The sequence below is a fragment of the Triticum aestivum genome, chromosome 5D (genome assembly GCF_018294505.1).
Source record: "Triticum aestivum cultivar Chinese Spring chromosome 5D, IWGSC CS RefSeq v2.1, whole genome shotgun sequence".
NCBI lineage: Eukaryota > Viridiplantae > Streptophyta > Magnoliopsida > Poales > Poaceae > Triticum > Triticum aestivum.
Genome location: NC_057808.1, coordinates 380147503 through 380165573, shown reverse-complemented (window position 1 = coordinate 380165573; position 18071 = coordinate 380147503). Strand labels below are relative to the sequence as shown.

The 18071-nt window shown below is 45.4% G+C and overlaps 1 protein-coding gene and 1 long non-coding RNA gene across 2 annotated transcripts; one reads left to right on the top strand and one right to left on the bottom strand.

Annotated features, from left to right (window-relative positions):
• Window positions 1-1104: 1104 nt before the first annotated feature.
• On the top strand, window positions 1105-3860 carry LOC123120675 (F-box/LRR-repeat protein At5g02910-like). The gene is made up of 3 exons (XM_044540665.1): window positions 1105-1147; window positions 1759-1865; window positions 2886-3860. Exons 1-3 carry the CDS (start codon window positions 1105-1107, stop codon window positions 3804-3806), a joined length of 1071 nt encoding a protein of 356 aa, XP_044396600.1. The 3' UTR covers window positions 3807-3860.
• A 7906-nt stretch (window positions 3861-11766) lies between these two features.
• On the bottom strand, window positions 11767-12863 carry LOC123125010 (uncharacterized). Its single transcript, XR_006461261.1, has 3 exons — window positions 12767-12863; window positions 12415-12516; window positions 11767-11937 (listed from the first exon to the last, which is right to left on the bottom strand). It is a non-coding gene; the product is annotated as an uncharacterized lncRNA (long non-coding RNA).
• Between the last annotated feature and the right edge of the window lie 5208 nt (window positions 12864-18071).

Below are 18071 nucleotides of genomic sequence, written 5' to 3'. Positions count from 1 at the left end.
TGACGACGGATCAGTAATTTTCGCTGCCTACCGAGTTATTTTTAATTGTAACGAGGTGTTGAAGGCAGAGATTCATGCACTTATGCAGGGGATGGCCCTAGCATTACAACATACAGAGCGGCAAGTCATGGTGCAATCTGATTCTTCTGAAGCGCTCAATGTTCTCAAGTGATAGCTTGTCTCGTTCGGCTTATGGACACCTAGTAGCAGAAATCAAGTCAATGATGAATGAAAGGGAGTTTGTTCCACAGAAAATTAGTAGAGCTCAAAACAAGGTAGCAAATTGTATGGCAAACTATAGCCGTACCGAGTCATGTACTGCGGTGTGGATGTGCAGATGTCCTTCATGTTGTGAGGACTTATTGCCTCTCGATTGTAACCCTGAGTTTGGAATAAAACTCCCATATGATCTTGCAAAAAAAAAAAAAAAAAAACCATGCCCAGCAGCAGCCACAACGACGTCACCCTCATGATCCCGTATCACATACCCCCAACCGTCGGACGACGATTCCTTACTGAAACTACCATCAACATTTGTTTTGAGGTTGTCCTCACTTGGTTTTGTCCAGACCTCGGCTACCTTCACTATTGTTCGTTTCGAAAAGAATTCCTTGTACTCGGCTGATGCAATGATTATTTGAGGGCATGTACATTAGTTCAGACATCAAGTGTTCCTCATTTTACTAAATATATATATTTCTACAGTTTGTCATGTTCAGTAGGTGGCCCGACAATGTCCTCCGCCAGGCGCCGCCGCGGTTCCTCCTCTCCGGCGAGCCGGGCTTGTTTTCTCCTCCTAGGAGACCCCCTCAGCCCAGCGTCACATGTTTTCTTTTCTTTTCTGGAAACCACTGCTGCTTGCTCCCATCCACATCTGTTCCATGGAGTCCTGCCCGGTTTCCTCTGGGACTCGGAGCAGGCTCCGCTCCTGGCGGCGCTGATGCGGTCTCCTTAGCTCAGAGTCCCGCCCTGTTAGACCCGAATCAAAACCGTGTTTGTCGGGAGGGAGCGGGACTCCTCGCGTTGTTCTGATTCAATCCGAAATCCGCCCTTGGTTCGTCATCGCGAGTCTCGACCCCACCCAGGTGCCGTCGTCCTCGCGTGATGGCGCTGCTGCCGCTCCAGCGGTTCCTGTCCCTGCGACGGGGTCGGCGTACCGCAAAACCTGAGCCCGTGGTAAGCCATCTCTCACCACCTCGCGTTCACAGCACTAATACATAGCTTGTGCGGAACAGTATTAATATGAGTAATGCTACACGTACAAACGAGTTACAAGGTTTTACAAAGATGGTTAATTTGATTGGTCAATAGGTGGGGAGGCGGCCCACCCCCCTGAAAATCAGGGGAGGGGGGGGGGGCAGGTTTATGATTGGTTAGTAGATGGAAAAAATCCTAGTCAGCGTGTAATTGCATGTAACTCTTTGTATGTTTAGCATTATTGGTATTAATATATGCCTCCACGCCCTCGATGCAACAAGACGCTAGGAATATGTATGCCCATGGAACCACCACCATAAGGTCACGAGAGGTCAGAAAAATTGACAGCATTGATACAGGATGCATCATCTACCTTGCCACAAAATTCTGTTGGATTTGATGATATTGACCCATTCGTGTGGATTTTTCAATTGATCCGTCTCTTAAATTGAAACATATGTTCTTCCGCAAAAGTTGCATAACGGAAATAAAATTAGTGTTTGCACTCATACCCTTGAATTTATTTTCCTTGTGTTGATTTCCATGCATGATGTGTTGCAGGTACATCGATTGCTTCTGCGGCTAAAAGAAAAGGCTCATCCTGTCAACAAGGGGATAATTCTCAAGATGGCAAAAGAATGAGATTTTCAGGGCCAAACCTTCCAATGGTACTGCATAAATATAAAGTTGCTGATAATGAAAGGCTTATGTTGCTAACTCTGTACTTATAATATTGCTATATGTTTGTTTTGATCACTCCAACGCTCATGGGTACTCTATTAATTGCACAAATTGTTACGAACATATATTTCAATACTTTACTATGACAAGTAAAGACTAAATTGTAGCTTCGTCAGAAGCCAGTCATCATATATACTTCTCACACCTGGCATACACAGTTCAGTATAAAAAATCACATCATTCAAAACTACGGCACCTTTGCCTTACTTACCGCAGCTCTTCGCTTTCGACGTCCAAAACCAAATTGTTTTCCCATTTGCGCAGCACTTAACTTCCCACAGTCTGACTAGCTGGGTTCATCCTGAAACCTTTTACCTGATCCTTGTGTCAGAACATATTTTAGGCATGACTGCAGTGGCAATGTGTCACATGGGTATTTCTATTCCCTAGCCTAACTACAGATTTTTCTTCGAGAAGACATGATTATTTCACTTCAGACAAATAGTCCTAATGAATGGAATAGGACAAAAATGCATATTCAGGCAAAGAATTGGGAGTGTCCTCAGTTTTGATATCTTGAGCCTACTTTTTCTACATTGTTGAAATGTCAAAGTGTAATGAAATTTCTGCACAAATAAAATAGTGTGCCCTTTCTATTTTCTAGTTTCATAATTCAGAAAAGGGCATCAGTTTCACTATTATGCATTTTTTAGAACAAGTAATAACACTGTTAGGGAATAACAGCTGACCTTACAAAAGAAATTAGTGACTGTTAGGGGAAACACTTCTCGGCGTTAAAATACTTGATTTAATTTCCTTTGCACATTTTAAATATGTCATACAGCACACTTTACGCAGAGCACCTGGGATGCCATGTTAGTTCATATCGTCCTGTTTTTCACTCCTGTTAAAGGAGCCACTTTCCAATATAATTCAATGTTAATGCTTCTCCCTTTATCTTCTGCAATGTTAGTGATTTAATGTTTCTCCCATTATCTTGTTTGCAGGACGTCTGGCATCATATACATTCCCTACTGCCAATGAGAGATGCTGCCCGAGCTAGCTGCGTGTCTCATGCATTTCGATATTCCTGGAGATGCTACCCCAACCTCACCTTCAGTAAGAGTACAATGGGCCTGGATGAACCGAAAAAATATTTTAACTGGAGCCAGAAAGATGAACAAAATTTCGTTCTCGTCAACAGAATTGACCAAATTATGAAAAACCACTTGGGTGGCATTAAGACATTCGAGTTTGAATACTATAATTCTTGCTTGGCCACCAGTAAGCTCGACACAAGTAAGCTTGATGGCTGGCTTCAGATTGCTGTTACTTCAGGGGTTGAAGAACTCGAGATTTCACTCTCTCTAGCAAACAAGACAGAGCACTACAACTTCCCATGCGCACTTTTATTTGCTAGGAGTGGAGGAAACTCGATACGGAGTCTTCACCTCAGCGGATGCGCCTTCCGTCCCATGGCTGGACTTGGTTGCTTGACAAGGCTTCATCTGTATTCGGTGCATATTACCGAAGAAGAGTTAGGGTGCTTTCTTTCCAATTCTTTTGCTTTGGAGGAACTGGATCTCATGGACTGCAGTGACATCATTCACCTCAAGATACCTTGCCTGCTACACCGGCTCAGCAAGCTGGATGTGGAGTCTGATTGCGAGGCACTGAAAGTTATAGAGAATAAAGCTCCAAATCTCTGCACTGTTAGTATCTCTAGTTACGTAGCACACCATTCTATTGGAGATTCATTGCGGGTGAAGGACCTTGAAATGCGCTGTTTGTCTGAGTTTAACCTCGTTCATCATGTCTGTGCCAAGCTTCCAGCAAGTATGCCAAATCTTGAAATTCTTCGCATTTTTTCGGTTGGTGAGGTATATTCAAAACTTCTTGATTTGATCGTTAGATGCCGGCGTCATTGATATAACAGTACTCATGCACTGGATATAATTACTGCATATCTGTGCAGATGTTCATCGTACCATCAGCACCTCTCAAATTCCTCCACCTCAAACACTTGGATATTTGTCTTGATGTTGAAAGTGAGGCATTTTCCCCAAATTCAGATTATTTTTCTCTTGTCTTTCTTTTGGATGCCTGTCCTATCTTGGAGAATTTCAAGCTGGAAGTAAGTCACTTATCTTGCATATCTCTTACCTATGTGCATAGAAAAAATAATTAATTAAGTATGGTGTTCCTAACTTCCTGTGCAGCTTATGCATGCTCGCATGAAACATGTTTCAGTTCTTGAAGATTCCTCTCATCTGAGGCAGATGCCGGGATTCTGCCATAGCAACATCAACAAGGTGGAGATCATCGGCTTCTGCTCCGCCAAGAGCATGGTCTAGCTAACCTGCTGTATTCTTGAGAATGCAACATCGCCCGAGTGCCTTACATTGGACACCATCGCATGTGGTACTGATATTGGCGATGTAGATGCTTCTATTCAGGATATACACAAACCAGATAATAAATGCCACGGTCAAGTTGAATGTTATTAAGCCCTGCAGCCGTTGTCATTTTGTTAAACAACGGCGACCATCCAAAGCTGGCAACTATCTAGTGTTTAGCTACCATTCTTTCTTGAACTAGCAGAATTGTGCAGAATAGTACAATCACATTTTTTTTAACACAATACAGACACAAGCGCTCATACATACACGTATATACTCACCCATATGAACGCACACACACATCCTATCCCTATGAGCATCTTTGAGAGACTGAGCCGGCATACCATCTTGAGATTTACGAAGTCATTGAGATTTACGAAGTCATCGTAGGCAGGTCGTCGTCGCCGGAAGTCCTGAAAAAAATCCTCCCTCGACGGCGTCCGCGCGCCCGTCCTTGAGAGACTGAACGTACAATCACATTGTTTTCTGTATTGGGTGACATGCGGGACCCACATCTCACAGAGGTGACAAAATCTTCCCACGTCAACAGGGATTTAAAAAATATATTTCGATGGTGTTTTTGAAAAAATCAGGCCACATGGCCCTTCTCTCTGGTCGAGCGGCTGACCGCGGGCCCCATGTGCCTAGTCAGCACATACTCCGTACATAAACGAGATAAGCACCGTATTTGCACGTTAATGTCAAGTTTTTGCACCACTTCAATGTACCCCACAACTTCTAGCACCAAAGTGACCATTTACGCTAAGTTGTAGCACCACCAGTATAATTGACTCTATAACAAATTATACTCCATACTTTCCACGACAACACAATCGGTGGGCATTTCAACTTTCCAGTCACTCCGTCTCTGGCTATCATTTGCTTGGTCAAAGATGAAGGAACAACTGCGCTAATATGATAAATCATGTAAAAATTTCCAACAAGTCAAATACCCCGGCCTCCTGGAACCAATTCCTCTTCCATACGGTGCCTAGAAGGTGCTAACCATGGACTTAATTGATGGTCTTCCACAATCACAGGTTTAACCCCATTCTGGTGGTCGTCAGTAAGTTCACTCGCTATGCATGCTTTCTTCCTTTGAACCATCCCTTCACAACCGCTAAAGTCGTTCACTCATAGACTGGCTAGAATAAAACAAGTTCATGCAGCAGATCCTAAGCAACACATGCACCAGGCGCGTAACATCATGAAAGTGCAAGCCCACAAGAAGCACACCGAGCGTACATTCAACATTGGTGACTCCGTCTTTGTCAAGCTCCAGCGCTACATTCAAGCATCCATTGAAAGACATGTCAACAAGTTATCATTTTGCTACTTCGACCCCTTCAAAAGTCTTCTTACTACTCGTCAAGAAAAGTCTTCTTCCTCCTCCTCCCGCGATGCGTCGCTGGTACGCCCTGATTCCTATGGCCTTTGAGACATGAAGGTGCAGAGGATCTCTATCCCCGTTGGCGCGAGGAACCACGATCTCGTTTTTAGTTAGGCTCAACATCTTTGTTGGGGCTGTGTGGCGGTCGTGATGTCCCTCAGTAGGAATAATGTCTCCCGCGTCCGATCCCCTCCCTGATGATGTGTATAGTATCGTCGGGGGGGGGGGGGGGGCATCTGGAGGTGTGTCTCCATCAAATCTCGCTAGATTCGATTGGTGTGGTCTCCGTTGGATCTATTTGGATCCAGTTTTCGTTCATGTGGTTACAGGTTTGATCTTTTCGATCTACGACTCTTTTCGTCGGTGATGGTTGCTGCTCTGGTGCATTGGTCCTTTGGGGCCTTAGCACGATGATTTCCCGACTGTCTATTGCAACAAGGTTTGCCCGGCTGTAGTGAGGGAGCGGCGATGATGACGGCGCGCCTTTGGCTCGCTCCAGTGCTTGTAGTCATTGCTAGGTGGTCCATGGACCTTGTTCTAATATTACCTCTATTATTCTCTGTACTGCCATGGTTGATAAATGAATAAATCGGAAATTTTTCTCACAAAAAAACATCCATGTACGAGCTTGACCTCCCCAATGAGTCCAAGGTACACCTAGTGTTCCACGTCTCCCATCTGTGCAAATTCCCCGCGCCTGGGATGACGGCTACGACATACCTTCTCGTACCATCATCAACACCAATGAGGCCGGTTGAGATCCTTGACAAGAGATGGTGCCGCACTCCCACTGGTCAACGTGAGCAAGTCCTGATCAGTTGGTTTGATCCATTCATTATCGACACCACCTTGGAAGATACTACAAACCTGTTCAAGCGCTGTCCGGAGCTCTTGACTTGAGGATAAGTTAGCACTCAAGGGTAGGGGGATGTCAAGACCCTAAATGCCTCGACAACCCAAAACGCAGCCATGGCAACCAACGCGGCTGACAGCGAAGCAGAAAAATGCTGCCATGGCAGCCAAAATCTGTGCCATGGCAACCACCGGAACCGATCGTGAGAAGAGGTGCATCACCACAAGGCTAACTAGGCCGGTACAGGAGATACATCGGCTTGGACTTGATTAACAACACCAAGGCTCGAGCCAACACGTCACCCACGACTACTTAAGTGAAGAGGAGTGAAGAGGAGGTCACCCACTTGCGAATCAAACTGCGGGTTTGTCATAAACCTGCTGGATTATACTGAAGAAAATCGTTTTCTCTCTCCCCTGGAACTTTGCCTCCATCACATTCTCATTAAAATCCTCCACCGCATCATCAGGGAGAAAATGATGTACTGGCGGATTCGATCAAAAATCAGATCGACCATCAATGGGGATGAAAACTCTAAGTTCTTCCATGCCTCACCCTCTCATCGGCACCGGCATAAAAAAATCACAACCCTATTACATGATGGGAATTTTCCTCTCACTGCGACAAAATTTCCCTCCTCCCGGCTTTCTATGTAACTCTCCTAGGCACCCCTTCGATTCCTACTTGGAATTTCGTGACGACCTATATTGTCCCCACTCCACCCCTTCAGTCCACCTCGACTCGCCATTCACCGGCCAAGAAATTTACGATGCATTTGCAAATATGAACCAACTGGATAGCCTTGGCCCGGATGGCTTTGCCCCTTTTTCTATGACAAGTTTTGGCCTATTCTTAAACCAAAAATCACAAACCTATTTCATAGCTTTTACAACTCCTCGGCAGACCTCTCCTGCCTCAATCGATCACTCATTGTGCTCATCCCAAAATCAACTACAGCCCCCTCTCCCGACTCCTTTGGGCCCGTCTCTCTTCAAAACTACCCTGCTAAAGCTATTGCTAAACTTATGGCCAATCGTTTAAAAGATGAGATCTCGAACCTTGTCCACCCTGATCAAACTAGCTTCCTTGCAGGCCGCACCATTTCGGAAAAAAATATACGTTGTTGATATCCTCCATGTCTGTGCTAGGACTAAAGCTCCAACATTTGTGGTTAAACTATACTTCTCTAAAGCTTTTGAGTTGGTTGTTGGACATCTCTTCTTGCGATCAAGCGCGCGAAGGGTTTTTCTGGCAGATGGCTACAATGGACTGAATCTCTTCTTCTCTCGGCTCAAACGACAGTCCTTTTAAATGGAGTCCCTAGACCGTGGATTAAATGCAAAAACGGCCTTTGGCAAGGAGATCCTATTTCATCCTTTCTCTTTATCATAGTTGCGGATCTACTACAACGTCTGCTTAATCATGCTTCATCCTCGGGTCTTCTGTGCCACCCTATTAGGAATAATCTGTCATGTCCAGTTCTTCAATACACGGATGGCACCTTGATTATTGTTAAAGATGAACCTCTCACTACTGCAAACCTTCGGAATATCCTTGATGACTTTGCCTTAGCCACTGGTCTTCAAATAAATGTTCTTGAAACAACTTTTGTCCCTCTAAACATTCCATCGGAGCTGGCTGATGCACTGGCACTGCAGATGGGCACATCCATTTTCCTCAAAAATACCTAGGGCTTCCCCTCTCCCTGCATAAATTACCTCCCTCTGTGTTTCAACCTGTTATTGACCATTGTGTCACCTACTTAGCTGGTTGGGTTTCTTTCTTTCTCTCACGCGGTGGCAGACTTGTCCTTCTCTCCTCGATCCTGGATAGCCTCCCCACATACTTCATGCTATGTTTCACTCTACCGAAGAGTATCTTGGAGGAAATAGACAAGCATGTACACGCATTTTTCTGGTCCAATGATGATTCATACTCAGGTGCAAAATGCCTGGTGGCATGGGACCGGGTTTGCTCGCCTCGGTCGGCAGGTGGTATAGGGGTGAAAAACTTACAAGCACAAATGTTTTGCCTTAATTATGTTGAAATTTGCTTACCAATTCCTCCACTCCTCCAACTTGCCTTGGAAAGATTGGATTCTTTGCCATTCCCCCTCCACCTAGGTCTAGGAAAAAACTCATCTTTCCTTGGCAAGGTTATTTTCAAACATTTGGACACCCTTAGAGATATTTCACAAGTCAATATTGGTAATGGCTTATCCACCTTCCTTTGGTTAGATCTTTGGCTGCTCCCTGAGCCTCTATGTACTGCTTTCCCTGCTCTTTTTACACACCATACCAAACCTACAACATGAGTGCATTGAGCCTCTATGTACTGCTTTCCCTGCTCTTTTTACACACCACTAGATGACCCGTTGCGCCAATGGCGCAAAGGCCGAGTGTAATCCAGGTATTGAAAGAGTGTGCATTAAAATATGTAAACAGAAAATAAAATATATATGGAAATAAGTCGCAAAGAGCGGGAGCGAAACAGGCTTTCAAACCGTGAAAGTTAGAATATTTAGAGACCGATGCCTACTTATATTGCCTTATGAATGTTACCATACTATTGAGTTAGGAGTGATAACAGGGTGTATTCTTCTATAGCTCTTTCCCCCCATTCCCTCCTATTTATAAAGGATAAGTAAACATGAGACTGGACATCCCAGATTGAGCATATCACAAGCATATTAGACATGGAAGTGCCATTTTTAGTACATGGCCAGCAAGACAGAGTATTAAAGACTAATATGATCAGCACCCAACAGGCATTGCTATTTAAAATGATAAGCCATATTATCTTGATGGTACATAACAAAAAAGCTCTAGAATTTCCCGCCAGTTATACTACTCCTTGCTCATCAAGCTTCTTGTTCTGGGAGAGATCACACCAAGCAAACACGATTCAGTTGAGCACAGACACGTAAAGATTCATGATCAAGAACAGAGCGCCCATAGCGCAAAAGGCGAGAGCGAGCCAAGTATTCAAACCATGTATATATGACCGATACTTAATAGATAATTGGTACCATGATAGACTAAAAGTAATGAGGTCACTTGATAATAGCATACTATGTAAGTACATTGCTTTTGTCAAGCAAGGTACATAGGTAGAGATGCATCATATAGACACCTTTGAATTTACTATATATGATTGGTAGTCTTATGACAAATATGTAGTAGTACCAATATAATAGAGGGGATACATCAATATTAGGAAGTGCTTGTTTACATTTAGAATACACGGCCACCAAAGGATGTGTGGCACATAGATGATTACGATAGTCTAAGGTCAATACATGTCTTGTTCTCGAGAGCAAGAACAAAAGGGTTGGGATATCACTAAACTAAATCCGGACTACGGTGCACATGAAACCACTAACCACAACTATTAATGAGAATTCAATTCATGTGTGCTATTTTCTAGACTGTGCGCCAAATTAGCAGATTTTAGTACGAGGAGGCATTGGTACCCATTACTACAAATTGATCCACTTCGATGCCCCACTGTAGAGGCAAGAGCATTAAGCACCAATTTTTCAGCGAACCTAGCACCTATCTGAGAAACAGATTATTACTTATATATCCTGTAAAGAAAACAGACTTGTGTTTTCTCACCACACAAAAAACATATCAGTTTTCTCGTTAAAGGTGGTATTGCAATTTAGTTAACAGAAGACAGCATGACAAATTCATAACTAACAGTAGAAGGGGTAAACAATCTTGAGAGCTAAGGAACCATGTAACATCCAGACCAAGCTATTCAGATATAGTTCCAGATCAAACTTCAATTAGGACATTACCGAGGAAAAGACACCATTATTGTAGAAAACGCCTTGGCTCAGATTATATGACCTATATCTGTTTAGGGCATCCACACATGCCCAACATCCAAGGGAAAGCAGTGGGGAGTAATAACAATTGCAGCCTGTACGTACCAAGCTGTAGCTTCTCCATGGTCGTTCCTGCTCCATGTGGCAAAAGAAGGGATATTGGCTGATTTTCCTCTACTTTGGCAAGGTATAATGAAAACCTGAAAGTGGAAATGATTGACACTGAAACACTCTCCAAGTTTGTGTACACTGGGGCGGAGCATCACATCTCAACATCACCATTATTAAGGCACTCTCCAAGTTTGTGCCCAAAGCTTTCTATCCCCAGGTCCACATCTAAGCAAGATCATGAAATAAAAATATATCGTGACCATTACCTACACAGCCTTTGTATATGTTATCCCGATTAACATGTATGGAAACAACAGAAAATACCAGGGGATAATTAAGTAACACCAAGTAAACTGCTAGCAGATCACAAACAATGCAATCTGACAACCAAAGCACAGGGTTGCCAATAGAAAGGCGCACTTACAGAGAGTTCGTCAACCAGATAGCAAGCAGAAAATATAACATAAAACTGAGGCATAATTCCCCTTTGTATTCTGATGTACATGCTTTTTTAGGGCAAACCATTTATCTTCAAAATTTTCCGAAGCATTATATAATTGAATGTATATAAGCTTGAAATGTACAAGACCTTTTTGTTCAGTGGCTTGGCCTTGAACTTGGGGGCTTTCTTCAATTCTTCTAGTTCCAGTTCCTAGTACTTTTCACCCTGTTAAAGCTGATGATGTTAGAGTCGAATATACAAGGTTGCAGCACAGTAAAAGTGATTATTGTTTTCTCAAATAAATGTACCTTGATGGCCTTACACGCAGTGCTGTCTCAAGTTGTGGCGGTTTCGCTTCAGTCAATTTAAGTGGCTTACTACCCTGACTCTATAAGATGTATTTAACATTCAGCAACTGCCACAATGAACATCATAACATGGCAAAACCAGGTGCTAGTATGCTTACCCGCATAGTTCCTACAGAAGAAGCTTCTGAACATGTGTCAGCATGTCGAGACGCTCTTTCCATTGTTTTAAGGTGAAACTCCTGTAGTCAATGCAAAGGCATGACTTGATTAGTGGACGGTCACTCGGTGAATTTGTTATGACAGTCAAATACGTACATTGAAATCGGGAAGCTGTGGAGCTGTCCTTGGAAGAGGAGGGAAAGACGGAGCTTCAGCTATCTAAAAGCAGAAGCAAGAAATTAGTTAGGCTTCATGCTATCTAAAAGCAGAAGCAAGAAATTAGTTAGGCTTCATGCTATCTAAAAGCAGAAGCAAAAAATTAGTTAGGCTTCATGCCCTGAAGCGTGCAATTAATTTAGTTAAACAGAAACACAGGAAACTTTCCCACCTTTTTGTTAAATGGCCATGCTCTGAACTTTGGGATCTTGGCCAGCATTTCCTCCTCTAGTTCTGAAGAGCTTTTCATTCTGACTGCTCGGACCCTGTGGGTAGTCTGAAACTCAGGTTCCTTTGGCCTTGTTAGCATAAGTTTGGGCCTTCTCTGTGAGGCAGTTGTTGCATCCTCCTGCATGGTGAGTCCAAATTACTAATATTTTTTTTCATGTACAAGTATTAAGATGTAATAAATGCGGCAATTCATCAAACTCTGGATTGCTAGTGGAGATATCCATATCATGGCACCAGGAAAAATAAATTAAACAACAGCAATTCACAATGAGCATACAAACTGCAATATGGATGTAAAGCTCCTAATCAACTACTAATACCGTTATCATCATCAAATATTCACAGATGGACGATAAAGGTAATGATTCTTTTTATCAAACTCCGAACTGCTATCAGCCCCAAGAATAACAAAAATTAAGCAACGTACACCGACACGCTATATGGAAAGTACCGTTTTCACCATCAAATATTCACAGATTAATGATAAGGGTATGTTTGTTTTTATCAAACTCCGAACTGCTATCATGCGCCAAAAATAACAAAAAGTAAGCAACATACACCCACATGATATGTGGAAAGGAGTAGTTAAACTTACATTAGACATTGATCTGCTGTAGTGGCTGCCCAAATCTCTAGTCCCTGACTCAAACTTCTCGACCATTTCAGCTGCCAAAATATATGGAGTCACTGTCACTTCCTGAAAAAGGGCAACAATTACAGTAAGTACAAGTTCACAAAATAATAAAATCACATTACACCTGCAGTTTCATATCTCTTCCCACTACGCAACAAAATGAACTTTACTATTTGCATATGTATACAACAAGAGGTGCTTTGCCAGATTCTGAAGCACACATCCATCGATCTAACCATCCATCCACAGATCCATCAATTCCTAAATCTATACATGAAACAAAAAAAGAACAGAGAGGGGGGCCGGTGCTGACCGTGGGTGGGGCGGAGGGGCCGATGGCCACCAGAGGCGGCGGCAGCGTAGGCGAAGACGGGCGAAGGTGCTGCCAACAGCGACCGCGGCCGTAGGTGGTGCCAGACGGCAGCGGCCCTAGGGCTCGAGCCGAGGAGGGAGCGCCATTGGAGGAGGGGTTGGGGAGTTGGAGGAGGGGCGTGGGTGCAGTAGCTCGCCTCCGCACCCGGGGTGGACGAGATGCGAGGGGGGGGGGCGGAGGAGGAGGGGACGACCGTGGGAGGAGGAGGAGGGGGCGGCGATGGGAGGAGGAGGAGGGGGCGGAGGAAGGGGAGAGGCAGCTCCCGTGCAAACCCTAGCCACCCCACCCGTCCCGCTCGCCCCTTGCCAGCCGCTCACCCCGCCGCCCCGCCCGTCCCGCTCGCCGTGGCCGATGACCCGCACTCGCGCCACCTCCCCAACCCTTCTTGCCCCCTCGCGCCGCCACCCTACTCGCCTCGCCTCTTCCCCCCTTTCTCCTCCAGCGTCTCCTCCCCATCTGCTCCGCTCCACCTCTCCACGGACGCGCCCAAGTCCGAGCGCGCCAAGTTCGCCGGCCCCCGCGTGCGCCTGCACCGGCTCCGCTTCGTCTAGCCCGCGCCACGCCGCGTCGCCTCCTCCTGCGCCCCGCGGGCTCCGCCGCCCCCGACCGCGCCCCTGCGCATGCCCCTGCAGCGGCTGCGCGCCCACGGGCCGCCCGCAGCGCCCCCCGCTCGGTCGCCGGCTCCCTCCGGCCGGCTCCGCTTCTGCCCATGCCCGGGGCGGACGAGATGCGAGGGGGGCGGAGGAGGAGGGGACGACCGTGGGAGGAGGAGGAGGGGGCGACGATGGGAGGAGGAGGAGGAGGAGGGGCGGAGGAAGGGGAGAGGGGGCGGCGCGAGTGCGGGAGGAGCAACGGCTAGGTCTTCTCCACTGGAGCGGCTCCCTTTTATACTCCAACGCGTGAAATGACGAAAATGCCCCCAGCGGGGCACCAAATTAACACGTGGTGACATTCGCGATTTAAAGACGACGTGGCCACCTTCCGCCTGCCTAGCGGTTCTCCAGGCTTTATAGGTTAAATACCAAACCTACGACATGAGTGCATTCAGTTATGATGATGGGGAACGATCTATGTTTGCGTAGTCGGCTAACTTTAACAGCCACTCGCGAGCTTGCCTCTTTGCGTTTATTGTTGCAAGATGTCTCACTGGGTCAAGCTCCGGATGCTCGTACACAACTGACTGGCTCCCCTTTCACCACCAAGGGGGCATGTGATGCTCTGAGTTCTCAACTCTCCGCCCCCAGCATGGAGTTTATTTGGTCCTCGCGCGTACCCAGCCGTGTCCATGTCTTTGACTGGTTGTTCTCGCGCGTACCCAACCTTCTTACAGCACGGAAATAGGGGGTGGACGCTGGCTCCGGCAGCCGCTGCAAAATATGACGCGCGCGAGAGCTCCAGCAAGCGCGCTAACTTACAGCGCGCGTGAGTAGTCGGCGCTTGAAAATAAGATTTTATATGTCCATTTTGACAATATGATAATGCTTCAAACATTGAACAAATGTGCAAAATAAAGACATAGCATAGTTCAATTGCACGGCACATCAACAATCATGCCACATCATCATCCAACCAAGTTTAAAATCACCCAACCAAGTTCATGACACACAAAAATTCACACAAACAAATGGCACATGAACAATCATGCCACATCATCATCGTCCTCCTCTTACTCCGATTCTTCATCCTCAATCCGAAGACGATTCGTTCTCCTCCTCTTCATTGTCGCGCGCCGCATCATGCGAAGGTATGTGAGGTTCACTCATGCCACCTGGAGGAGGGGTCGCGGGTGTAGGAAGGGGTTGGGAGGATGCCGGCGCGGCCGTCCATCGGGCGAATTCGCCAGCGGCGGCGCGTGGCGGGGCGGCCGGAGAGGGTAGCGGCAGTGCGGCGCGGGCGCTCGAGTGTGCAGCGCGTGGGAGCGGGCGTATGAAATAAGCGACGCGCGATGCCGTTTCGCTCCGTGCTCTAAACCAAATATACCAGCACGCGTATTTTGCGCGTCCGCTGGAGCGCCCGAAATGGCTGCGCGCGCATAAAAGTCAATTTTTTCAGCGCGGCATTAATATCGCGCGCCTATGCTCTAACAACTTATCAAATCCAGTTATCTGTATGAACTAGTGAATGTGAATGAATGTATCCTTGAGTGACTATTCGCTAAATCGGGTTATCCCCAGCCATCACATCCTTCCTTCCAAACATACGACATCCCCTAAAAATCTGGCTATCCCTATCCCACTGAGGGATAGCTTCAGAACCAAACGCCACCTAGATCGCGTCGGTACCTAACAGTTTTGGACTGCTGGATTTCTCGCGCTAATATTTTGTTTGTTCTTGCCTTGTCTCATCCAATCGGTTCTCCCATAACCACGGCCGGCGCCTACCATGTCGCGTCCCATCACTCTAGCCCACACGTCCTGCCGCCGTACATGACCATCTCTCCGACAACAGGGAAGACATGTGTTTCTTCTTCCGGATCAGAAAAATGCGGCCGCCCACCGTCTAGTAAATGCAAACTGGACTGGCCAGTGGTTGTATCGCTGATTTCGTTGCGTTCTCGCACATGGTACATATCTCCACGCAGACCTCACTGTTCAGCTACGGTTTCGGACCGCCGCAAATCCCTGGCATTCTTCTACGTATAGTTTTTGTTTTTGAAAACCACTTACCACTGGTCCCATCACCATTCATGAGACCAGCATGAATGCACATACGTGAGAATGGTAAAATAACGAGGACACAAACCACGTGTTCGTTGAGCGTTGCATACATCTGCACACCGGCCTGCCTCCACCGACACACCGTCGCACTATTTGCACTACTAGCATTGAGCCAAAATGTCATGACATGAACGTTTGGTTTCCTGGGAGTACATACATTCTATATGAAAAAATAGTAATTAAATAAAAATTTAAAAGTTCTGAAAATATTTTTGCAATAAATTTGACCTTCTATTGTACTCGTAAAAAAGCACAAAGAAAATGCCCGGTGACTTCAGGGCAAAAAAATAATTAAGCTCAAATAGGTGTTAATAGTAACATGTATATATTCGTCAAAAGAAGTAACTTGTACTCCTTCTATAAACTAATATAAGAGCGTTTAGATCACTACGCTCTTATATTAGTTTATGGAGGGAGTATATAGCAATAAATTTTGTTTATGTTTTGCCCAGAAGTCAACGTGGACTTTTCCTTCGAAAAATTTTATATACTAGTGCAAAAGAAAATCAAGTTCATTCCCAAAAAATCTGAGATATTTTTGAATTTTTAGTTTTCACGATATTATTTAAGAAAGTTCCATATCGGGGAGTGCAGCAATTCGGTGCCCAGGCTCATCTGCACCCGGTCCGAAAAAAATTCAAAAACAATACCAGAAAAATTCAAAAACTTCCAAACTTTTTTCCCATGGTAGACAATTTATTGCGTGAGACATCTTAGTAGCTCTCAGCAAAAAAAAACAAATTGGGTCAAAACAGTACATGAACAGTAAACTGTTTTACAGACCCTGAATTTGTCTTTTTTGCCGAGAGTTGCTCAGTTGTCCAAATAATTTGAAAATTAAGGCGGACCTCACGCATCAAATTGTCTACCATGAGAAAAAATTTAGAATTTTTTATTCAACACAGGTGCAGATGAGCCCAGGCTCAGAAAAGGATTTCTCCATATCGGGTATTTATACACTCAAGAACCAAAGGGCATTTCCCCATAATGACATAGATAACATGGGTGTGACGTGTGAACAGATATCATTAGGCCATCTTTAGCCAAACCTTTTAAATTTAATTTTTCAAACACCTCCTCAAACCTTAACTCTTTAATTCTTTTGAGGAGTTAAAAAAAATACGAACCCAACTAATGAACTCTCAAACTTAACTCCTCCAATGAACAAGATCCACATGAAAGCCTCTCTCCCTCTTCTCCCTTCTTCCTTTCACGCGGCTAATGACGACTTTTCTGCACTAAATGATTCCCATGAGCTAGCTAGTACCTAGGATAGATGCTCCGCTCATCGTGCGTGACATAAGCATGTAACGAAGTAGTCGGCAAAGTAATTGAAATATGTCCTCCACGGTCCATGGCTCGGCCTTCTTCGTCCGATTGAGTTCTTCCCCTCATCCTTCTCCTAGTGGCGCAATGGCATATGCACCGGAACGCAAGGATTCATCAGAATCCTCGATGGTGTCAGGCGACCACTTTTCATGTAAGTTTTCTTCATGTATGTGAACTTTTCCTCGGTGTAGATGTTCCTCCGCGTGTGCTGCAACTTTGCTCGTGGTCGGGGACAACAGGTGGAGCGCCGCCGGTCTAGGGCCATGGCTTGATACGACGGGAAATACGTAAAGATGAAGAAAAAATGACCGTGGATTTTCACCGGAATTTGGCGGCTAGAGGTCAGCAAAGTTGCGGGGTGTCAACCAGTGTGCGGGTTGCTCACCGGAGGCAAGGAACACGACGGGGGTGGAGCTGGCGTGCAAGTGGCCGAACTATGGACATTTGAGGAGTTGGTTTTGACTGCTCAAATTTGAAAGAGTTGAAACACTCCTTAAATATTTGAGGAGTTAAAAGTTTTGAGAGTTCGGCTAACTTATCCAAAGAAAATCATGTGCAACGGTTGCAGGGTGTCCCAATCCTATTGGGAAGACAGCGTGAGGTGGCTAGGGTTAGGACAACTGGCTGCGGGCTGCTACGGGCCGAACTGCCTTGGCGAGGCGGGCGGCATCGATAGGCAGCCGGAGCTTGACGAGGAGGACCCGATTGTAGTTTTTAATCTGTGATTTGGGAGCATCTTTGCACATGCCTAATAAACAAAGTACTTTTATTGAGATTTTTTCTAGATTGACATGTGGGCCCATCTGTCATAACGGCCAAGTTAACGATCCAACCTAGCAGAGTTAACTTTTTGTCACGTCAGCCCTGGCGAGTGGGCCATTCCTGTCATCATCGTGATTAGTTTCGGTGTAAATGATAACTAATGCAACTTGGTAGGCCTTTGTGAAAATTTACTTTTTCTCAGAGTACGCAATCGCGTACCTTAGCTCTATAGAAAGCAGAAAGATATGTATAAGATGTGATACAACTAAATTTTGTTAGGTCCCACAAAAGTGATAGTTGTCCGGAACACATGCCCCGGTTGTGATAGTTCATCTCCATGTGTAAATGACCATTTCTTAATCTTCTACACATTTCCACTGGCCTATAAAATGCACCCGGCCACCAGCCAACCTCGCACACTCCCACCATCTCCAATT